The 25,547-nt window shown below is 33.2% G+C and overlaps 1 protein-coding gene across 1 annotated transcript in view; it reads left to right on the top strand.

Moving 5' to 3' along the window:
• Positions 1-25,547, top strand: part of LOC129217532 (guanine nucleotide-binding protein subunit beta-2-like 1) — a 37,965-nt gene that overhangs the window by 5,622 nt on the left and 6,796 nt on the right. The window contains exons 4-5 of the mRNA XM_054851849.1: positions 18,154-18,249; positions 21,099-21,209. Coding sequence (XP_054707824.1) covers positions 18,154-18,249; positions 21,099-21,209 — 207 coding nt within the window. The remainder of the gene's footprint in view (positions 1-18,153; positions 18,250-21,098; positions 21,210-25,547) is intronic.

Raw genomic sequence — 25,547 nt, 5'->3', positions numbered from 1 at the left:
CAGGGTCCGTTTTTTGTGAAAAATCAAATAATTTTGCAAAAAAATTTTTTTTTTTTTTTTTTGCAAAAACGAAAGTTTAGACTCTTGAGATGGTGGAAACTGCATCATTGACACTTAAAGTTGAGTGTTTTCCCTCTTTTCTGTTGAGAATATCATTCTTTAGTGCTTTTCTAGTATTGGGGGGGGGGAGGCATCGCTCACTGGGGGAGATGGGCACCCCTCAAGTATCAATATTTATCTACCATTCTACATCATGTTAAATTACACTAGAAATGTTATTTGTATAGTATTTAAAACAACTGTAAGAAAAAAAATTCAGTCAGGGGTTCAGCATTTAAATTTTTAACCCAAGCCACTGTTTAAGAGCCCAAAGTTTAGTTTAAAACTTATAAATTCCGTGAGTTTTACAAAAATAAAAAAATATTTTATTTGTTTACTTCTTAACTGAGCGTACTAAACATCGAAAATTCGAAAAATCAGATTCCCATAGCGGATGCAAAGAAATTGCAATCCTCAAAGTGAAGGCATCAAAAGTATAAAAACGGCTTTTAAAATAAATATTTTGGATAAAATTATTTTAGAATTTCATTTTAGAGCCCTATGATAAACATATCATTAGTATCTGGACACAGTTGAAGCAAAGAAAATAATAATAAATAAATAAAATAAAAAATAAACGATCGATTCAGCATTTTAATTATTGACTCATAAAAGAAAATGGAATTCTGCTTTAAAAACCTGAAATGAGCTTTGTTACAAAAAATAAAGAACCCTTTTCATTTATTTGCATCCTAATAAAGCGAAGTTAACTTGAAAAAAGAATGAAATATGATTCTCATATCGGATGTAAAAAGATTTCGTTTTTCAAAATGTAGGCATCTATAGAAAAAAAAGGTAAATAAAGGAGTTTATTTTAAGTTAATTACCCTTTTTAGCATCAAAAAATCAAACCCAAAATAACAGTTTAACATCGCACCTCTAGACTCTGATGCTAAGTGGTGATTAATTTGAATTTGGTAACTCTATCTGAAGCGATCACATCCGAACCCCCCCCCCCCCCCCCCCCACTACCCTTTGCAGTTCTTCATTTCGCTGTATATTATTGATTATTAAATCATGAGTGGGGAAGTGCTTACTACGCCTATTCAGAGAATCTTGACACTTTTTCAAAGAAGTTTACAACAACACCGCTGCATAAAACAAACAAGCAAAATTATAAATCAAACTGACTTTCAGCTGTTAATTTCTTTCACAGAAACCAACAACAGGCATTATATTTATTTGGCCGTAGTAATTATTTATGGCTTGCAGGAACATCACAAGAGTGCCGATTTTTTTTTTCTTTTGCGAAATCAGCTGAATTTGTATAGGTTGATTCCTCTAATTTAACTTTAAAAAAGGTTCCAACCATTATCGTTTTTATACAGGAAATATGCTGTATTATTTTAATCTGAGATTTGCTCTTTCAATAAATAATTTGTGAAGGGTCCGTTTTGGTTGATCAGGATTTTGTGAAAGGTCCGTTTTGGTTGATTGGATTTTTGTGAAAGATCCGTTTTGGTTGATCGGATTTTTGTGAAGGGTCCGTTAACGGACCCAAATTTGCTCTGGCCAGACCCCTGGATTTTATGTGCTATTAAAGATTCTCCTATACTCATTTCCTGTAGATATTTTTGTTTCGCAAAACAACAACATAATTCGGTAGAGAAACTTGCAGCATGTGTATTTAATGCAAAATAAATACATAAATAATGAGTAATAATATTTTGTTTTGAAAAAGCATAGCATTTTGACATTAATTTTGCTGTATGTTTGCTTAAAGTTATTTTAAACATGTATATGCAATTTCCATCCTGCATGATCGTTACCATCCTTCCAGAGTCATTATCGTCCTTGCTACAGAATTGCTTGTCCTGAAATTATTTATGTTCAATTTTTTTAATAAACATATTTTGAATAGTTAGTTCTATTAGTATTTTAGAAAGCATATTTGCTTTAGGTTATGAGACTTAATTTGAACAAGTGAAAATGAATAACGTAATGCATTCAATAAATTTTAAGTATCTCAAATTAATTTTAATTCATTGAAAGACTTAAAATGATATATTTTTTTTCTCTCGGGCTGTTACTTGTACTTAATTGTAAACATTAAGACCATTAAGAAAATATTTTTTGGAATTTTTACACGTTTTTTAACATAGCATGCTAATTTTTTATATATATATATACAAATTTAAGCACTATCTACAAAACAAAAGTACATGTTTCATGAACTATTGTAGTTTAACCAAGATACATATTTTGTCTTTCTAAAGAATGCCTAATTGCAAAATTCCACATTGCATGAGAATGACCCATATACTTCATAATGTCACTATGCTGAAGAATAAAAGATGGCATGCATTTTATTGTAGTTTTCAAGATTGAATTTGAAACGTTTTATCATCCGCTATGAAGATCAAGCTTATAAATTACATATAGGTTAATAAAACTTGATTTTTGTTGTCCTAAAATTTTTGAAATCTCCACTCTGACCCCTAAATGCTTTATTCAGCCTACTCAGCAATTATCTAAAGCTATCTTTTATTTTTCTGAATGAACAAGAAATAAGTTTCATAGTTTACATCGCTAGCACTAATATGTTGGTTGTGAAATTATTGAAAAATCTTTAGATCTTACGTCCGTATTCTCGGCTCCCCAAAACCGAGAAGTAAGGGAAAATTAGGGGAGCCGAGTTTTAACTGAAGTAGAAATGAAACGGCTGTTGCCATTGGGTAGAGTGACTCACATGACATTGTCTACCTGACTGCAATCCACGTGGTAGTAAATTGGTGCGCTGAAGAATGATTGACATATAATAAGAAGTGGGAGTAGCAAAATGGATCTAGGGTTCATGCATTTTTTTTAATTTTTCTGGAAAGAAACTTAAAAAGTTTTTTCATCTTGTTATTAATCAAGATGAAATAAAAACTAATTCAATAATATAGTCACATTCATGGCAAGGGTTTCATCTGGGCCGGGCTGTAATTTACGAAATCCCCCCTCCCCCCCCCCCCCCCCTCTGTTTTATGTAAATATTAAGTTTGTGCTATTTTTTAGAAATAGCAACTTATTTTTATTTTGGCGTTGTAACTATAGTTGTAATTATAAAACCAGTTTAATTACGAATAAATTCTATGTAAAATTTGCCCTAAACACATATGTAACGTGCCCCGTCCAAACGCAATATTGTGCTTTGTTTTCGTTGACATTTAATGGATTAAATATGATTTAAGAAAAAATCGAGAAAACTTCAGAGAATTAATTAAAATTTATTTTATTAACTTTAAAATTCACTTTGGGTGCAATTCCGGGGCAGACCGTTGTTCCCCCCCCCCCCTCTAGATACGCTACTGATTAATATATTAGTCTCTTTCTGATATTGAAAATCTGTCAGTCATAAATGTTTTTTTTTCTTGTGTGTGAAGTAAACATTTTTGAATAATATAGATAATATTTTCTACTGTGTTGTGTATGCATTTGAAAGGAAGAAAAGAATTAAAAACATAGAAAAGAAAAATAATTTACAATATTATTGAAAACTTGTTACTATGTATTGGCTTTAGAACGCGATCCCCTCCCCCCCTCCATCTCTTCCATTTCATGAAACATTTGTTGTCTTTAAAATCCATAAACTTATTAATATAAACGACACAGGACAAATTCATGAACTGGATTTTGCCCTGCATTTGATTTAAATGTGAAGAACTTATTTTTTTCAACAATATAGTCCTTTTTAAAAGTTGAAAAAATAATTTAATATTTTTATTGTCCAAAAATTTAAGGGCACCCATATGGGGAGGGGGGCAAGTAGGGACTCAAGCTCCCCCCCCCCCTTAGAAATTAGAACTTCCTTGCTTTAGTATGTTTTTCTCTGCTAAAATGTAAAAACATTTCTTTTCCAGCCATTATTGAATAAGTAAAAATGTCAAGTTTTATTAACTCGAATCTGTACTGAAATCGGTTCCTGCTAAAACATGTGGAAAATATCAGAGCCCCTCCCCCCCCCCCCCCCCCCTCCCCTTAAAATTTTGCATATGGACGCCCATGTAAAAACAGGGTTCGTACGGGTCATGGAAATCCTGGAAAGTTATGGAAAAAAAATAAACAAATTTCACACCTGGAAAAGTCATGGAAAATTAATATTTTCACAAAAGTCATGGAAATTTATTTCAAGTCATGGAAAAATGTCTTGGGCAGTAGGAAAGCAACAATTAATAAAAGAGCGCTAGAAATATTGAGTGATCTAGTAATATTGCATATAAATTGAACAATCTCAAAAAAAAAAAGAAAAAAAATCCAGTTTTGGAATCCAATTTCATCCGCTTCTGTAACAGCCGCTCACCTTTCTTTGTGATTTGCTTTTACTACTGGGGCATTACTAATTTTGAACCCTCCATTATTTTCAGTACTTCTTATATTTTATATTGTAGTAGTGGGCTCTCACTTTCTTGATTTTGCCACACTCCCTCAAAAAGTGTAATTCAATTGCATCCGAGTTCGTTTCAACTACTTGCAAAAAGTTCATTATAAAATTTACCAGAGTTTATCTTGATATGTTGAAGGCTTTAGAAAATGAAGACTTTAGTCAGGCAATAGAACAAACATAAAAATAGGGGAATTCTAATACTCTAAAACAGTAGTGCCCAACATATAGCTCGCAAACTTGATCCTTTTAGCCAGCTGAAATATCTGGTTTGGAAAAATGAATTTACTGTAAAATGTGGCTTTACTTTATTAATGAACGAATATGCTGTCCAGTTACATGAGTGATTAGATGCACTATTGACATCAAAGGGCAATGTTTTTATGAAGTAAATTTATTGTTTTAAACTTATTCAATTTTTATCCCATTCATTACTATTCTGCCCTATTTATTGAATATTTATTAGACATTTAAACATCATTGTAATGCGTTCATTATATTTTTATTTCACTTGAATTGTGATGAAGACAAATAAGAATAATTTATTACTTTCAGTAGTATGTGCTGATATTTTTTCAGTCTCAAGTAAGTGCTCCAATGAGGTAATGGCACTCATGTAAAAGCTTTTCTAATGCCCATTTCCGAAAAAGTTGGCAAGTTTGACATTAAATAGTACTATTCTTTTCGTGTAACAAGGTCATGAAAATTTTTATGAAGTCATGAAAAAGTCTTGGAAAAGTCATGGAATTTTTTAATACAGGACAAATTCATAAACTGGAATGTGAAGAACTTATTTTTTTCAACAATATAGTCCTTTTTAAAAGTTGAAAAAATAATTTTATATTTTTATTGTCCAAAAATTTAAGGGCACCCATATGGGGAGGGGGGCAAGTAGGGACTCAAGCTCCCCCCCCCCCCTTAGAAATTAGAACTTCCTTGCTTTAGTATGTTTTTCTCTGCTAAATGTAAAAACATTTCTTTTCCAGCCATTATTGAATAAGTAAAAATGTCAAGTTTTATTCACTCGAATCTGTACTGAAATCGGTTTCCAAGGGAAAGTATCCTGCTAAAACATGTGGAAAATATCAGAGCCCCTCCCCCCCTCCCCTTAAAATTTTGCATATGGACGCCCATGTAAATATTCCTTGTTATCATTCACACCTTAATTTTTACAATTACTTGCAGGGGTCTGGCCAGAGGATATTTGGGTCCGTTAACGGACCCTTCACAAAAATCCGATCAATCAAAACGGACCTTTCACAAAATTCCGATCAAACAAAACGGACCTTTCACAAAATCCCGATCAAACAAAACGGACCCTTCACAAAATTCTGATAAACAAGATCGGATCTGTCAAATTGTTTATTGAAAGAGCAAATCTGAAAGCAAAATAACGCATATTTCTGTGTATAAACCGATAATTTTTGGAACCTTTTTTAAGTCAAATTAGAGGGATCAACCTATACAAAATCGGCTAATTTTGAAAAAAAAAAACGGCACTCTTGGAATGCTCCTGCAAGCGATAAATAATGGCTACTGCCAAATAAATATAATGGTTGTTTGTTTTATCACAGCTAATTAGCAGCGGTGTTTTTGTAAACTTTTCTGAAAAGGCATTGGTAAGCACTTTTCTCCGCTCATGATTTAATAAACAATAATAATATATATCTGCGAAATGAACTTAGAACTGCAAAGGGATAGTAAGGGTGAGGAAAAAATATGATCCCTTCAGATAGTGTTACCAACTTCAAAATTATCACCACTTAGCGTCTGGCTTTGAACCTTTATAATGACTTGATTAGAAAATATTCTCATCATTTTGCCAGCTTGTCAATATTTGCATTTTTACGGTGGTGCGGTGCGATGTTTAATTGTTATTTTGGGAGAAAATTATATGGGTTTTGATTTTTCGATGCTAACAAGGATGATTAACTTTAAATAAACTCTTTTAATTACCGTTTTTTTTTTCTTTAGATGTCTACATTTTGAAAAATGCAATCTTTTAACATCCGATATGAGAATCACATTTTGTTCTTTTTTCAAGCTAACTTCGCTTTATTAGGATTCAAATAAATGAAAAGTCTCTTTATTTCTGTTAGAACTCTCATTTCAAGTTTTTAAAGCAAAATTCCATTTTCTGTTATGAGTCAAAACTTAAAATGCTAAATAGATGGTTTATTTTATTTTTTGGGTCAACTGTGTCCACAGATATTAATGATGTGTTTATTATAGGACTCTAAAATGCAATTTTAAAATAATTTTATCAAAAATATTTCTTTTACAAGCTGTTTTTATACTTTTGATGCCTTCACTTTGAGAATTGCGATCTCTTTGCATCCGCTATGGGAATCCGATTTTTCGAATTTTTAATGATTATTACGCTTTGTTAAGAGGTAAACAATTGGAATATCTTTTTATTTTTGTTAAAATCACGGAATTTATAAGTTTTAAACCAAATTCTGTGCTTTTTTAGAGTGTCTTGGGTCAAAAAGTTGAATGCTGAACCCTATTCTGAATTTTATTTTATTCATTTATATTTTTGTTACAATTATTTTAAGTGCTGTACAGAAATATATCTAGTATAATTTAACATAATGTAGAATGGTAGATAAATATTGATACTTGAAAGAGCGATGCTTCCCCCCCCCCCCCCCCCCCCCCCGCCGAATATCAGAAAAAAAAATCCAGAATGATTTTCTCGACGTAGAAGAGGAAAACACTCAACTTTAAGTTTAATTGATGCTGTTTGTGCCATCTCTAAATTCTAAAATTTGTTTTAACAAAAAAACAAAAAAAAAATTTTTTTGCAAAATTTTTTGATTTTTCACAAAATTAATTAATTTTTCACAAAATTATTTGATTTTTCACAAAAAACGGACCCTGTGAAAAATCCTGGACAGACCCCTGACTTGTTTTTCAATGCTCTTTCTTATCCCCTATCTTGTAATTATATGCATGTTTGTACGCAAAAATAAAGTCACATTCTAATTGCTTCTATATTTACATTCCCTAGCATAAAATCAAATGTTATTTCATCCATTGAGAATATTTTTCCACATTAATGTGTTCATGAAGCTAGTAATAGTAATTTCTTTTGCAATTAAAAATCTCCTGAACCGCTTTATTTATAATTATTTGAAAGAAAGAAAATTTTAAATTTGTTTAGATATTATTGTGTTGTGCATTGAAATTTTGTGGAACATTTAGCTTCATTCTGTCATTTTCCGTCTTTGAATGATTTATGTCATTCGGTCTCTCAATTGACAAGATACCTTGCTACTTCAATAATTGATCTGAGCAAAACAGTTGCAACAGGTACTACTGTTTAAGAAATGTAATTGATTTTTCCAGGGGTGCCCCCCCCTAAGAGCAAGGGCACACCCCTCCCTCCCGAACACTACAAAGACCCCCCAAATTGGATGACCCCTCTAAAAAAGAAATTATTCCTTGAACACCCCCCCCCCCCCCCGAAAAATTTCATGGGATATTCTGCGCATGACCCCCCCCCCCCTCCCAGCCGGGGTGAGCACTCCTGATTATTTTGCTTACAGATCATTTTTCATTTCCCCAAATAAAAATAATGGCAAGTGCTATTTTGTCACATTTTTCACAAATTTAAAACAAAACTTTAGCAACTATTAAAGCTCCGTTGTGACGTTATATGACTATAATTCAGGGAAGAATTTGTTTAAAAAACAATTAGCGGTTTAAAAATTGTTTGACCAGCATTTTAAAATTGTAGCAATGCTGCATTTAAAAAAAATAATTTTTCGTGTTACTTTAAATTTTCCAGAAATTATTTGATATAGGATAGTTTGTAATGGACGAAAGTGTTCTAAGATATTCTCTCAGAAGTGGCATCTAATCCCCCCCCCCCCCAAATAGTTATTTTTTCATGCAGTATTCTTTTGTAACGTTTTTGTTGTTAATTGAGGCGAAATTTTAAAAAACGAAGAAACGGTGCAGCAGAAAGAAATCGGATTTCATAAAAAAAAGAAAAAAAATATATTTGCTTACCAATCGCAACTTTTCCGAGCTACGGTGACATGGAAATGAAATAAAAAATATTTTTCCGCACCATTCTGTTGAGCATTGCATTAATCAGGCATCGCAGCGTTCCTATATTCCTATATTTTCCTATATTTCTGAAAAAGGTTCCTATTTTCCTATAATTCCTATATTTTCCTATATTTTCAGTTTCCGCTTCCTTTTTTTTTTTTTTTTAACTTTTCCCCCGACTTTTTGCTACTGCATTTCCGCGAGCGACGCGCAGACGCCATTTTATCTAAGCAGGGCTCCCAAATGGTCCGCTTTTCCCGCCAAAGTTCGTTTTTTATGGTAAAGTCCGCTTTAGACCGCTTTTTAACATTTCAGTCTGATTAGTCCGCTTTTACATAGTTTTTACTTAAATATCACATTTTAAAAGTTTTTTCATTTCGTTAAAAGTTACTGTACACCCAAACACGCCGCCGCAGCGCGTGTTAAACCAAGTTCGTACGCCGATTAAAAAAACCTTGAAAGGTTATTGGAAAAAAAGGTCTTTTTTTTTTCAAGTGCTTGAAAACCTTGAAAATGTATGAAAAGTTTCTTTATTGCTTGAATTCTTTCAAAAATCATTGGATTGTGTTTCAATAGTGCAATTTTCTGAACATATATATATTCGGTTTGATTTATCGCGAAAAATTGCTTTCGTGTTTAAGGTTTCAATCCCTTTGCATCTTGTTAATATTTTGATGTTTTTACAATCCAAAGTGATTTTGACATGACTTTAGCTTAGCTTATTTTTCGTTTAATTTCAATAATTAACGAAGGAATTATTTTGGAAGTCATGGCAACATTGTACTTACTCGGATTTCGCGGAAAAAAGCTTCTCGCGTTTGAAATTTCAATCCTTTTGCATCTTGTAAATATTTTAATGTGTTCCACAATTGGAAGTTATTTTGACATATGCTACGTTAGTTTAGCGTATTTTTCGTTTAATTTCAATAATTAACGAAGGAATTATTTTAGAAACCACGGTAACATTGAGCTTATTCGGACTTCGCGGAAAATTGCTTCTCGCGTTTGAAATTTCAATCCTTTTGCATCTTGTAAATATTTTAATGTGTTCCACAATTGGAAGTTATTTTGACATATGCTACGTTAGTTTAGCGTATTTTTCGTTTAATTTCAATAATTAACGAAGGAATTATTTTAGAAACCACGGTAACATTGAGCTTATTCGGACTTCGCGGAAAATTGCTTCTCGCGTTTGAAATTTCAATCCTTTTGCATCTTGTAAACATTTTAATGTGTTCCACAATTGGAAGTTATTTTGACATATGCTACGTTAGTTTAGCGTATTTTTCGTTTAATTTCAATAATTAACGAAGGAATTATTTTAGGAACCACGGTAACATTGAGCTTATTCGGACTTCGCGGAAAATTGCTTTTCGCGTTTGAAATTTCAATCCTTTTGCATCTTGTAAACATTGATGTATTTGACAATTGGAAGTATTTTGACATATGCTGCTATAGATTAGTTTATTTTTCATTTAATTTCAATAATTAACGAAGGAATTATTTTGGAACCCATGGCGACATTGAACTTACTCGGATTTCGCGGAAAAATGCTTCTCGCGTTTGAAATTTCAATCCTTTTGCATCTTGTAAATATTTTGATGTGTTCCACAATTGGAAGATATTTTAACATATGCTACCTTAGTTTAGCTTATTTTTCGTTCAATTTTAGTAATTAACGAAGGAAAAAATTTGGAAAACATGACAACATTGAGCTTATTCGGACTTCGCGGAAAATTGCATCTCGCGTTTGAAATTTCAATCCTTTTGCATCTTGTAAATATTTTGATGTTTTTGACAATTGGAAGTTATTTTGACATATGCTGCTATAGATTAGCTTATTTTTCAATTAATTTCAATAATTAACGAAGGAATTATTTTTGAAATCATGGCAACATTGAACTTACTCGGATTTCGCGGAAAAATGCTTCTCGCGTTTGAAATTTCAATCCTTTTGCATCTTGTAAATGTTTTGATGTGTTCCACAATTGGAAGTTATTTTAACATATGCTACCTTAGTTTAGCGAATTTTTCGTTTAATTTCAATAATTGACGAAGGAATTACTTCGGAAACCATGGTAACATTGATCTTATTCGGACTTCGCAGAAAATTGCTTCTCGCGTTTGAAATTTCAATCCTTTTGCATCTTGTTAATATTTTTGATGCTTTTTACAATCCAAAGTGATTTTGACATGACCTTAGCTTAGCTTATTTTTCGTTTAATTTCAATAATTAATGAAGGAATTATTTTTGAAACCATGGCAACATTGAACTTACTCGGATTTCGCGGAAAAATGCTTCTCGCGTTTGAAATTTCAATCCTTTTGCATCTTGTAAATGTTTTGATGTGTTCCACTATTGGAAGTTATTTTAACATATGCTACCTTAGTTTAGTTTATTTTTAGTTTAATTTTGGTAATTAAAGAAGGAAAAAATTTGGAAACCATGACAACATTGAGCTTATTCAGACTTCACGGAAAATTGCATCTCGCGTTTGAAATTTCAATCCTTTTGCATCTTATAAATATTTTGATGTGTTCCACAATTGGAAGTTATTCTGACATATGCTACTTTAGATTAGCTTATTTTTCATTTAATTTCAATAATTAACGAAGGAATTATTTTGGAAACCACGGTAACATTGAACTTACTCGGACTTCGTGGAAAATTGCTTTTTGTGTTTGAAATTTCAATCTTTTTGAATCATGTAAATGTTGAAATATTTTTCCCAATCGAATGTTTTTCCATATGCCACCTGAGATTAGCATGTTTTATGCTTAATTTAGTAGAAAATAAATGTTTTATGGGAAACATGCCAACATTGAACTTGGTTCGTGAAAATATGCTTCTGTGAGCTTTCAATAGTTTTGCATCTTATAAATTATTTTTATATTTATGACAATTAGAAGTTCTTTTGACATGATACGTTTTAATTTTTATTTAGATAACTAAAAAATTAATAATTTTTGTGTTTAATTAGAGTTTATTTAGTTTTTCAAACTTAATTTTGATTATTCTTTGCTTATTTTCGTTTATTACTGTTTTTTGTGTGGGGGGGATATTAAATTTAAATAATTGAGTACATAGCATTTTAAAGTAGCATTTTTATATGAAACAAAGTTGAAGTATGTAATTTCATCAAGTTGAATTTGTGTACATCATTTCATTGTCATGATGCCTGCTGTTGTTCTCATGTGCCAGCTAGGCTGGCAATTTGGGATGCGCTGCTTCATTTTTCCAACTGCACTGTCATTTGGTGTGAAGTCCGACTTCCACAGTACACACATGTCATAAGGATCAGTTTATAGGGTAGGCAATTATTCACAGCATAACATTAGATTCACACAAAGAAAGGACAAAAGAAAGTATGTCCATGCCCGAGCCGGGATTCGAACCCGGACCTTCCTGTCGCAGTCAGACTTCTCTGACCACTAGACAAGGCAGGCGGCATGATGCCTGCTAAGGGGGGATTTGTTCCCCCCCATAAAAGTTCAAAGCACTCATGGCCCTGCAATCATGGAGTAATTTTTTAATGTAAGCTTTATGATTCTTGAAAATATACTTTGAATATGAAAATTGCAAAACTAAGCCTCATGTGATCTGCTTCCCTTTGTGATTGAGCATTTCAGACATTTTTAGGAAAACTTTGAATACAGTAGATCTGTTTGGTGTGTGATAGATTCATATCGGTTGTGAAGGGTATAATGCTATTAAGAAGCATTACAAGACAGAAAAACACAAAAATAGTTTTAAACTAAGGAAAGATGAAGCACAGCTTCATCTATCCTTCTGTGGGACTACCAGCACCCCCCCCCCTCCCATCCAAGTGTTTGTGTAAATAATATTATTATTCAATGGATAAAAAGAACAGTTGTGCAGAAGATAAAGGAATTGTATCATTAAAAATCTTAGTATTATGGTTAATTAACAAATTATCTTCATGGATTTAGCAGCAGGCAGCTAATTTGAAATTAAATGAATGGTCCTCCCAAGGTCATCTTTTTAATCCTAACTGGTCCTCTTTAGTCCTCTTTTTAATTGAAAATGGTCTCCTTCCTTTTCTAAAGCTAAAATGTGTTGAGTGCCCTGTACCGTCTTTCTTCCTGAGTGGAGCAGCGTTTGACTTTAGCTCGTCTCTGCAGCTCAGTTCTGAGCCCATGAAGCTCCTGCGCAAGTCCTCAAAACTTCACTTTCGAACTCGGCGTCGATGAACTTGGGCGATCATGGTGGGCGCATGGGCTGTGTAGGTTTTGACGATGTCATTCTAGGAAGGGCTCTCCGGCCACTTACCGTTTCAGGTCTCCACACGCACGATTTTTTTTCTTTTTTCGGAACTTTGCGTTTGGCTACGGTTGCAATTATTGCTACTTGCGGGATAACTCATCTCAACTTCGATTGTTTTGGTTTCAATTGTGTGGAATGTAGGTGCTGCAGCTCACGTATCAACTAAACGTTCATTTTAATAATAATGCCTCCGAAGAGGCCGCACAGCCAAGTTTTCAAAAAAGAATACGCAAAGCTGTTCTCGATTTTAAAAGAATTGAGGAAGTCGGAAAGACATGCACACTTTGGGGTCGTTCCAGACACAATTTGGGTCCGCTTTGCGGCCCCTTCACAAATTTACGCATCGTAAAAGCGGCCCCATTCACAAAATTCCACATTCAAAAGCAGCTCATTCACAAAATAAATATACAAACAACATAATAGGGTAAATCTGGAGCTATCATTTTTTTTCAAACCGGAAAGCTACCGGACCAGCAGCTACGTGTGAAACATAGTCGCCATATTTGGTCATTCACGGGATGGAATCAGACAAGATGCTTAAGTGCTTAAAAGTCTAAGAACAAAGCAGAATTGTATTTTTAGACTTATTTATGCGTATGTATTGCACTTATGTCAGGTAGTGTTATTACATGTTTTTAATCAAATAGTAGTGCAGTCGAACCTGTTTATCTCAAACCTGCCTATCTCAAAAACCTCTCTGTGTCGAAGTTTTTCATTTTCCCTGCACATAAAGTATTAATTCAATGTTTTCCCCCATGTTTGTCTTGAATGAAATTTTCTGAAAACATGCATAACTCGAATTTTGACTTAAGTGTCTTTCTTGAATTCCATCCACAACAATCTTTATTGACTGGAATTTGGAGACAGAAAGCACTTTTCTTAATATTAGCAGTCACATAATCCTCCAGAATTAAAACTTTATGTACAAAAAGCAAGTTTTCCAGCAATTAAATCCATTCTGAAACTGAGAGGAAGGGGACATTGTTGATTAGTAAAATTGCTCCCAAAGTTTTACTTTCGAGTCATTGCTCCAATTACTTATTTTTAGAACCTTTTTCAAAACTTCTGTATCTCGAAGCCTCCGTATCTCGAATTTTTCTTATGTGCCGTAAAATTCGAGATAGACAGGTTCGACTGTATTGCATTTTGAAAAAAAAATGTCCTACTGGCCTGCCTTGTTATAAAAATTCCTGTATGTCCTCTTTTTTTTTTATTTTCAAAATGTTCCTATATTATTTCGAAAAATTCCTATATTGTTTGCAAAAAATTCCTATTTTTTCCATCGAATTCCTATATTTTTTTCAGAAAATTCCTATATTTTCTATCCAATTCCTATATTTTTTTCAGAAAATTCCTATATTTTCCTATATTTTTGTTGGCAAATGTCACTTCTATCCCTGATTAATGTTTTCGGCCGTACTTTTTGATAACACCTATAACGAATGTTAATTCTGATTAAATTTTGTAACTAATCTCTGTTTCTCTGACATCAAGAATGTTTAGCGAATGTTAATCAATAGTTTCTAACATTTGCAAATCGCTCAAAATTATCCAAACGGCCGTCGTCCATTTTGTTTGCTCACAAAGGAATGATGGGAAGGGAATCTAGTTTTAAACCGTCTAACAAGGAGAGGTTACGGTCTCGGAAATTAAAATCTGGCATATTAGTAGTACCCCTTAAGGGTACTCTCAGGGTAAAGTAATAAAGCGCACTAGCCATAAAATTCCGAGAAAACAGCCTTTAAAGATTTACGCGCAACTTATCAACTAGTAGAGATTGTTCGTAAACAAGCGCCCGGTGGTCATGTGGGCAGCGCGCTGGGGTTCCATGCGGTCAATCCGGGTTCAAATCCACTGCGAGTTTTTTCATTTTTGTTCATTTATAAAGTGACTATTACCGCTTTTTGCAGTTTGCAAAACTCTATTTACTATTCTCACAAACAAGTGATTACACATTTTTAGATATTATAAACTTTGACGAAGTAAATGATTTTTGCAATAAAAACATAATCAGTTTCTTTGTGGATGAGTAAGAATGTTGTTTTATTGCATATAAGCAGGTAGTCAAATTTTAAAAAAACCTAACCGTACTTATCGAGCAATGGTTTTGCTCCTTGATTCTGTTATTTGTAAATTTATCGTCTGCTGTATTTTTCATTGAATATTCAACTCTTTATTTTCCATCTATTATTGTTTGCAATGTTCATATTTGTTTTCATCATTAAATTTATTTATCGTCTGTGCTGTATATTAGACTGGAACATTCTATACCGTGAAAAAGGATTTCAGTTTTTAAAATATTGTGAATCGAAATGGTCGGTTATTGAAGTAATCCTGAAACAAATAAAATCTGTTGGCAAAATGGATCAAAATTCATTGCACAAGGAATTGTTGAAGCAGAGATTAAAAGATGCGGTCTTTTATTACGAGAGCTTGCTTACTGAAAACCATTTGATTGCAGCAGAATCATCAAGTTCAATTTCTCATGAAGCAGTGTTAATGGGCGAAGAAATTTATGAACGTACTATGGATATGCTGGTTGAAAAAATATTTGTAACTGATGACGAACTTGCTCATGAAAATGAAAACTGTGAGGAGGAACCTTTTGAGCAAGTCGAAATTCAAAGCTCATCAGCTGAATACGAACCAAAAGAGAAAAAAAGAAGAGAGGTAGAGCATCTTCCTTTGGATTACAAAATTAAAGTTGTGAACATAGCAACGGCTCACCCCTCATAGAATCTACAAACCTTACAAAAAAAAGGTTAAAAAAAATGAATATTTATCGCAATGGGAGAAAGAAATAAAAAATGTAGGAAATCTGTTGGATCAATACGATGTAATCAATTCTTGGACATATGATCGTTTTCTAGAAGCTCGAGAGAATTATCAACAAGTTACTACTCGGAACTTGCAACAGTGGGCTTTAGCAGCAGCACGACAGTTTACAGATTTTGCATTTAAAACATCTGACAGTTGGGTAAAAAAATTTCAAAAGGAAGCATGCCATTCGTCAGCGAAAAGTCACAAAATTTGTTTCAAAAAGAGAAACTGCGACGATCGAAGAAACTTTGGCTTCTGCAGACACTTTTGTAATCCAGACGTTAAAGTTGATACCGAATTTCAAAAACGATTATGTTATCAATGCTGACCAAACTGGTAAGTAATTAAAAACTTATTTTACGATCTTCAGACCAAGGGCGGATCCAGCTTCTGGTTTAGGAGGAGGTCATTTTCGGAAAGGGAGGGGTAAAAGGGTAATTTTTGTGCGAAATGGGCAATTTTTTTTCAAAATATGTCCCAAAAATGCAATTTTATTCTATATTTGGTCATTTAAAAGATGGGTCATGAACCCCCCCCCCCCCCCACAACCCTCTCTCTGGATCCGCGCCTGCTTTTGACAAAATATTTTAATTCCCATTTCCTTTTTCCAGGATGTCAGTATCAGTCGGCGTACAACAGGACTTTGGCTCGAAAGGGAAGTAAAACTATTTTCGTCAAAAGGCACGACATGAATAGAGTAATGCATTCATATACCGCTCAATATTCTTTTACCCTGTCTGGAAAAGTTCTGCCCTTTGTATTTGTTTTTTTACAAAAAGCAACTGCTATTTTTGGCCCCCGAATTCAAAAAACAATTGATAAATACTAACAAAAATATAAAAATGTCAAAATAACATCTTTGAAATCAGGAAAGGTAACGACAAGACTATACATCGAATTTTTAAACCGTTTGCTTGAAGTTTTATGTGGGGAAGGAAGAATTTCTATTGATTATCGACTCTTCGAGAGGACAAACAAAACCTGAACTATACGACCGAATTTTCCAGGATGATGAAAAATCTCCAACTTTTCAGTTAAAGGGATTCCACCAAAATGTACTCCACTTGTTCAACCTTGCGACGTCTATTTTTATAGACAGGTAAAGAATTTAATAAAAAATATACATAATTGCGCGTTTCTCGTTGAAAATAATAGAGAAATAAATGCCCGTGAAGACTGCATAAAAATACAATCAATTGTCCATCAACTGTCATCGCCAATTTTTGATAAAATGATTCGATATACCTGGTATACTTCTAAACATTCTGACAAAAGAGAAATTTTCCTGAATGTAAATGAAGTATGTTTTCCAACGACTCTTTCACAAAAAAGTTGATCCTGTAAGCAATCTTCCTTTATAAATTGTGCGAGATATCAAAACAGTTTTAGTTTTCCATGTTTTTATGATAAATATCATTCTGGTGTATGTATATAAATAACAACTATATTGTTAAAAATCATCTATAAATTAAGCTCCACTGTAATTTTGTAGCCGTTGTAATTCAAATTTTAACTTGTATCGATTTAATTTATCTCCATTTTCTCTATTAAAGTGCTTTACGTGTTTAAAAATTTCGCATTATCTTCAATTCAAATTGTACAAAGCTGTAACAGTTACTTTATAAATGAACAAAAAAAAAAAAAAACACTCGCAGTGGATTTGAACCCGGATCGACAGCATGGAAGCCCAGCGCGCTGCCCACATGACCGCCGGGCGCTTGTTTACGCACAATCTCTACTAGTTAATAAGTTGCGCGTAAATCTTTAAAGGCTGTTTTCTCGGAATTTTATGGCTAGTGCGCTTTATTACTTTACCCTGAGAGTACCCTTAAGGGATACTACTAATCTGCCAAATCTCATCCCGATCTGAATTTCCGAGACCGTAACCTCTCCTTGTAAGTCCTGGTCACAAGCCGAGCTCTGGAAGTGGGCGTTCTTCGTTGGTTCTGTGACAGAGTTAGACGCCAAACCGGAATGGAGAATAGAGTAGTTTTTCAACTTCAAGGTTTAAGCCTTGGTCTGAGTTTTAACCGGAGTTCAGAATACCAGTGTTACTGTTGTCTGGGATAAAGTAAGTTGTTTCAGAGCAGATATACAGAGTGATCCTTAAGTAGGCTTACCTCCCCCACCCCCCTTGTGCATCTTGGCAAAATAGCTTGCTGTTCCACTCACTTCTTGTCTGTTGTGTAACCTGGATGACAGTTAAGTTGAAGTATACCATGTGTGATTCAAGTCGATATAGAATGGAACAAACATAGGTTGTGTCAGTTTGGCTTCAAAAAATGTAATGCCCGTTAAAGTGTTAAATGGAAATTTACTGACCGCTTTGATAATCCACCTAGGAAAACAAAAACGTTGGTGACAAAAACAAGATTACTTTTTGTTACAGGCAGTGTGAAGGGGGAATATGACCACTTTCAGTTCGCTCTGTAATTATTTTCTCTTTCACCTTTAGTTTTAATTTTTATGTTGTGCTTTTTTTCATGTATTATGTTTATTCTGTATTTTTTAATTTTTATTTTAGGAAGATGGACACAGTGATTGGGTTTCTTGTGTACGATTTTCCCCCAATAATAATAACCCAATTATTGTTTCCTGTGGTTGGGACCGATATGTCAAGGTTTGTTTTTATTTTTATATTCTTGCACTTAGTTGATTGTTTAAAGCATCTTTGATTTGTATTTTCAGACCTAATAACTCTTGTTTTTCATGAGAGCAGGGGCATGCACAGAAATTTTGGGCCCCGTTACAAGTGACTTTTCCAGGCCCCACTCCATATTGTTTACCCCTGTATTTCACACCTAGTTTTTAGCCTACTTTCCCAGTAAAAATCAGAGAAAGAAGAAAAAAGCATGAAAGAAGGCTTAATACATCTTAAAAATATCCCGAAAAACAAAAAAAGTCAAAAATAAATAAAATAGTTAGATAAATATTGAAAAATTAAAAATTGGAAAGTAGGGTATTGAGATGGGGGAAAATGTCTGTCTGTCTGTCCCCCCCTAATAACTTTTGAATGAATAGTCCGATTCGAACAAATTTTTTTTTGTTAGAAAGATCTCGGCGAGGACATCTCATTCCCATAATTCATTTTTTGATCTGAACAATTTTTTGTTCAATTTTGAACAGTTCAAAAAAACTTAACATTAGCGCCTACGGGGAAATTGAAATCAAAAATAAATCTTGAACTTAGAAGCGAAGTGGCTTCAAACAAACTTTGTAGGGAAAAACTTTTGATAAAAAAACATGTATCGAAAATATCTTTTTGATTTGAACAAGTTTTCGTTCAATTTTGAACAGTTCAAATCTCTTAACATTAGCGCCTAAGGGGAAATTGAAAGTCAATATAGATTCCGAACTTAAAGGCGGATTTACTTCAAACAAACTTTGTTGGAAATAGCTCTTGACGACCTACTCCCGACTCCGACTCCGAGAATTTAGGGGCACCTGACACCGACTCTGACTCCTGTTCCCGACAATTAATCGGACTCCGACTCCCCGACTTCGACTCTGACTTCATAGCTTTGGCAAACATTTATACACGGAGGACAAATGATTGACTCCGATTCTTGGATATTCGACTCCGACTCTTTTATCCCAAAATGAGATTGACTCCGACTCCGCTGCTGTGGTTTTAACTGTGAAATAATTATTGTTGATATGATTTGTTTTTATTTTCACGCTAAAGTTTTAATTTAGGTATTTAGTTTTCGGTGAATAAACTCAAAAAATATAAGCTGACGATTTTTTTTTTTTGATAATGAAAATTATTTCTTTAAGTTGACATTTTATTGTTTTTTTTTTTTTATTTTGGTAAGTGCATTAATTCGTTTAAAAAATTATTTTTGGCAACAGGGGAAAAAGAAGCGATTTTTTTTATATGATGTATTTATTTTAATGCACTTATTATTATTATTTTTTCGTTTTGAAAGCTGTTAAAAAAAATTTTAATGGAAAGAAGTATATTAGCTGCTTTGTTTAAAAGGTGCTGCTATTTTATTTGTTCGTTTTTTTGAAGAAAAGTAAGGAATATTTTATTCCTAGAAATCAGCTTAAAATATTTTAAAAAATATGTTTGAAAAAATTTGCGATTTTAGCTATTTTTGAGAATATTGAGCAGGTACTAGAAAGTAGTATGGGTATACGGGAAAGTAGGCTCGTCTAGTTCTAGACGGAACTTCTTGTTAAAACATTGCGCTCTTTTCAGGCCCAGGCCAACCGGTGTCTATTCTCCCACCTGTGACCGCCCCTGCATGGGAGGCTCCCCTTTTTTTTTCTTTTTTTTTTTTTTTTTTTTTTTTTTGCCCTTTTCTCCCATTCCCAGCTTTTGAAATTGAATCTGCCGTATCGTTGAAATTGTATTTCAGTTCAGGATGAGAGGGTATGTAGAAAAGGTTTTAAAAAACCAATATAGCCCATGCTGTTCCGCATCAATTAAAGGGAATATTTTCCAGTTTTGGCTTGATTCATTCTAAACTTGAATGCAATTGAAGTACAAAATGCTTCAGAATTGATATTTTGTCACTGCATGCTTTGAAGGAAAATAGATTTAGAGTAAGAGTAAATGTAATAGGGAAGTAAATCTTAGCTATAAGTGTGATAGTTTGCCGACTGAACCAGAAGAAATCAGTCATCATTATTATTATTTGATGTACTGTCATTTACACTGCTCTTTAGTCTAAACTAATAGTAGCTCTTTTATTCATCTGTTTTGCCCTACTGACAAGCAGCTTGGTGGATCATTCTTTTATTTAATTTTTTTTTTTTTTGCTGTGTGTTTTTTTTCTTTTTTTTTTTTTTTTTTAACATCTGAAACAGTCAAAAAGTTTCCTTTAGTATATGGAATAGAAACTTATAAAACTAAGAATCCTTTGTGAGGGTAAATTTAAGTTAGGTTTGTAGACTTCCTAAAAACTCCTACTTTTTAAGGAAAGAAAATTAGGGCCCTTAAAACTCTTGAATTTTGGTATTTTCTCCTTACAAACTCTTTATTTTTTATTCTACATAACCTTAAAGATTTTCTTCTACTGCCAATCCGATACAAGTAATTACGTTATACCGAATTTTACCAGAATTCCTTTTTATTTTTTCCCTTCTGTTCATACCAGAAATCCGATTTTTCGTTAGACTTTTTTTCCCTTACTCTAAATTTCTGGCGATTATGCTGATAATTATTAATAATGTTACATCTTGTAGCCTTGTTAAAGTATCATTCTAATTTTTTTTTTTTTTTTTTGCTTTAATAAGTTTGCTGTTTTCAGACTAGATGCTTTCATTTTGATTAAAGCAATCTCTTTGCATCCGAAAAGTAAAATGAACTCCTTAAAAACTCTTTACTTTTAATTTTCAAAGTCAAGTATGAACCATGTTGACAATGTCAAAAACTGTGTCCTCAAAGGATTTTGCCGTGACTGTAAAAACTGCAGTCAAAAACTTGTCAACCCTGAGTAACTTTTTTTGTTTTCCTTTCAGGTATGGAATCTTACAAATTGTCGTTTGAAGACAAATCACATTGGACATCATGGGTATTTAAATACTGTTACAGTTTCACCTGATGGATCACTATGTGCTTCTGGTGGAAAGGTATGGTGTAATTCTTTTATATTGTTTATTTCACTTGTTTAATTTATTTTTGAAGTAATAAGATAGTTTCACACAGCTTCTTCATATTTTGGTTTTATGAAAAGAAATAGATTTTTCAATAATATATTAAGAAATAAAGAAAACGTTTTATACAATAATTTAATAATTGGTTATAGTCTATGATCTCAAAAATCAGGTAAATTTTTTTGACTGATTGATATATTTTTTTTACTGAAATATGTATGTAACTTCTGCAGTCGAGTCCCGACTTATGCAAGGGGTGCGTTCCAAGACCCTTTGCGTAAGTTGAAATTTCACGTTGTGGAAAAGGGTATGTGTAAAAACTTTTATAAACATACCCATACGATTAAAGACACTTGTAAACACCACCTCAAACTGTTAAAAATCATTTCTTAACTATACATTATTGATCCTTAAACAAAAAATTGAATTTTTATTCATTGTATTTAATTTTTAAAAAAACGTTTTATTTAACATAAAAAATTGCTACAATGCACAAATTCAATGGGAAAGGAAGACGTAAAATAAACCACTACGGTATGTACATTATGTAGTAAGAAAAACAAATGCACTATTATTGTTGAAACTTTCTCTTTTTCCTTCTATCTTCACAGTTTTTAATGAAACAGCGCTGTTAGGTGTCATTATATTTCATCAACTTTACCGTATAGAATGAAAACTATAAATGGAAAATGAGGAGTAGTTATTTGTATAAGCGATGTTTAGACTAGTGCGGTGTGGGAAATTCCGCCCTCAGCAATGTCAAAGGGATGAAGGTCCATTCACGAAAAAACATGATTCCCTTTGAAAAATTTTCATGTTGTGGGTGAAGAATTCCCGTTGGGAATAAAATTCTTTACCGGGGGGAAAAAATCGCATTATAGCCATTTCGCGTAAGTCGGATCGCGTTGTAGTGGGAATTGACTGTACAGTGAAGCACTGTTTATACGTTTCTCTTTTGTACATTTTTTAAATTGGTCCCTGCAAAGTTTAACACACATTAACCTATACCTATTATACATTTTTTCATTTGTATGCTTTTTTATTACAGTCCCTTCAAAAACGTAAAAACGCTGCTTTGGTGTTTTAAATAAAATGTTACTTTTAAACATATTCTTATGGGTGACTATTACTGGCATTATTGTTTTTAAGAAATGTCAAAATGTTTCAAGAATGTTTATGCAACATTTTAATTGTTGTTTTAAAACAACTAAAGTTCATTTATTGATATCTAAATATAATAAAATGTAGCTACCATGATATACAGTCGAACCTTGATATCTCGAACCTCCTTATCTCGAGACCCTTGATGTCACGAAAAAAAAAAAAAACATTTTTCCCCTGCATTTTCTATAAAAACCCCAATGTATTTTCCATAGTTATCTCAAAATTTATTTTTCGAAACCCTTAATATGTCGAAATTTTCGCACAAAAGCAAGTTTCAGTTGTTTTTCTTAGACAATTTTTGTAGTAAAACCAGTTCCAGGGACCAGTTTTCATCTCTCTTCTTGGAAACTTTGATTAGGGGATTGAAGCAAGATAATAGGGAAGTGTTGGTATGAAAGGGGTGCTGTGTTTTCCCCAGAGTTTAGAATCTTTGTGCACTTCTCTCGAACATGTTGTCCACTTTGAGGAAAGGGTGTTGATTTTTCGCCAGTCAGATTTCAAGTGAAAACGGAAAATGCGTTCCTCATTTTCATCAGTCTGCTTTTTTAACTCCTACAAAATGGCTACTGAAAACTTTTTTGAATGTGGGAAGCTACTAGTTGAAGATAAGGATTTTTCAATTTTTAGGTGTAAAACCAAGTTGAAGTTGTTGTTCATTTCAATAATTATAAAATTTCAAATCTAGTAAAATATTGAAGACTACTTTATTGATCGTAATTCAAAATGGTCTCATATTACATATATAAATGCATATAGCGTACGTGTATGTAATTGTGAGAATTTCTAGTGTAATTTTTTCAAAACCTTGATAACTCAAAAACTCGATATCTCGAATTTTTTTCCTGTCCCGAGAGATTTGAGATATCAAGGTTGTACTTTTAAATATTTAACTGTTTTAATTTTTGTCTGCGGGTGGAAATGGACAAATTCGCAATTTCTCTATCACAAAAATATTTTGTTTTTTCACAAAATGGGGACCCAAGACGCAACATCTTTATTGACCCCTGATATTACAGTGGAACCTCGATAGCTTAACATCCCAGGAAACATGTCATGGTGCCTTCTTTCTCTTAAGGAGTCCCTTAGATATGTATGTACCAACAGCATAGGGTGGTGGCCAATTTTGTGGGTACTTGGGGGCTCTGTGAAAGGGGGGAACTCTTTCCAGAAAATAATTAAATGACTGACCGCGAGAAACCATTGTGAAAGACTGTTAGTTGCAAAGCCTAGAATTGTACAGGCCTCGGAACTAGTCTATAGCTATTTATCTTTTTTTTTTTTTTTTTTTTTTCTTAGTCTCTTAAGTCTCTCAGCTATGAAAATCTTACTTTTGACGCCTTTTGAAACAATATCAGTTCACGGATTTTCTTTTTGCGAACGTACACAGCTTGACCAATCAGATTGCTTCTAATGATCAGAAAAATGGCTGAAAGAAAAAAGAAGCTTTGTCATTGGAGAGAGTAGTGCTATAAACCACTTCCCTATGTGCTGCTTTTTACAAAAAAGAAAGTATTGTAATCGCGAAAAAGTGTTCACCCAAAAATCTGCCTTAATTTCCATTTTGCTCACCCTCAAATGTATGTTGAGTTTTTTTTTTTTTTCAACCTGACCACACGTGGATATGTGCCTAGGAACATACAGACACCCGAAATATCCATTTTGCGAACCCCGAGTTAATTACAACGAATTTTCTCATGACTCTGTATGTACATATGTGTGTATGCATGTTGCATAACTCAAGAACGGAATGTCCTAGAAAGTTAAAATTTAGTACGTAGACTCTTAGTGGGATCTAGTTGTGCACCTTCCTTTTTGGTTGCATTCGTATGCTCCAAAGGGGTCTTTTGCCCCTTTTTGGCAGGGAAATCATTATTAATTTCGATGTAAACTCATGTGGTGTTAGGCAGACACTTGGCAATATATCGGCAGTCTTTTGGTCGCCAATTTGGCGGGGTTTTTTTTTTTTTTTTTTTTTTTAATCTGGTTTCAATTTGACCATTGTTTTTAGAGAAATATATGATATTTAGAGAAACTATTGAATCATATTAAAACCGCCAATAATGAGAAAATGACATTAAATTGGAGTAAAATTAAGTCATGTCATCAGCTCGTTTCAAAGAGCTTATTGTGTGAAACTTTAGAGGGGGGGATAGACCTTACGCCCTCTCTGTCGGCAATTCTACGATAAGGTGATATAAAGTTCAGAAGCTATCAATACGGCTTCTTAGATTTTTTTATTATGCAAATGTAGTTTTTTTTTTTTTTTTTTTTTTTTTTTTTTTTTTTTTTTTGTGAACTTCATTTCAGGGAGTAGTATCGACAGGGCCGGATTTAGGGGAGGGCTGGCGGGGCTACTGAACCGGGGCCTCCACAATAAAATTTTGAAAAATATTCTAACTTTCACGGGTCGAAAATATCGGATATATACATATATCAGGGTTCGTACGGGTCATGGAAATCCTGGAAAGTCATGGAAAAAAAATAATCAAATTTCAGACCTGGAAAAGTCATGGAAAATTAATATTTTCATTAAAAGTCATGGAAATTTATTTTAAGCCATGGAAAAATGTCTTAGAAAGTAAGAAAATAACAATAGCTAAAAGAGCGCTAGAAATATTGAGTGATTTAGTAATATTGCATGTAAATTGAACAATCTGAAAAACAAATGCGAGTTTTGGAATCCAATTTCATCCGCTTCTGTAACAGCCGCTCGCCTATTTTCGTAGTGTGATTTCACTACTGAAGCATCACTAAGTTTGAATTCACCATCATTTTCAGCACTTCTTATATTTTATATTCTGTAGTAGTAGACATGCACGTTCTTGATTTTGCCACGCCCCCTCAAAAAGTGCAATTAAATCGCATCCGAGTTCGTTTCAACTACTTGTGAAAAATTCATTATTAATTTCATCAGAGCTTATCTCAATATGTTGAAGACTTTAAAAATTGAAGACTTTAGTCAGGCAATAGAACATGGAAATAGGGGAATTATAATATTCTTAAACAGTGATGCCCAATATACAGCTCGCAAAACTGATCCTTGTGGCCAGTTGAAATTTCTGGTTTAGAAAAATGAATTTACTGAAAAACTTGACTTTACTTTAATGAACAAATATACGGTCAAGTTACATGGGTGATTTGTGTACTACT

The sequence above is a fragment of the Uloborus diversus genome, chromosome 2, assembly GCF_026930045.1.
Source record: "Uloborus diversus isolate 005 chromosome 2, Udiv.v.3.1, whole genome shotgun sequence".
NCBI lineage: Eukaryota > Metazoa > Arthropoda > Arachnida > Araneae > Uloboridae > Uloborus > Uloborus diversus.
The sequence above is the reverse complement of the archived record's forward strand: the minus strand, read 5'-3'. Positions and strand labels throughout refer to the sequence as shown.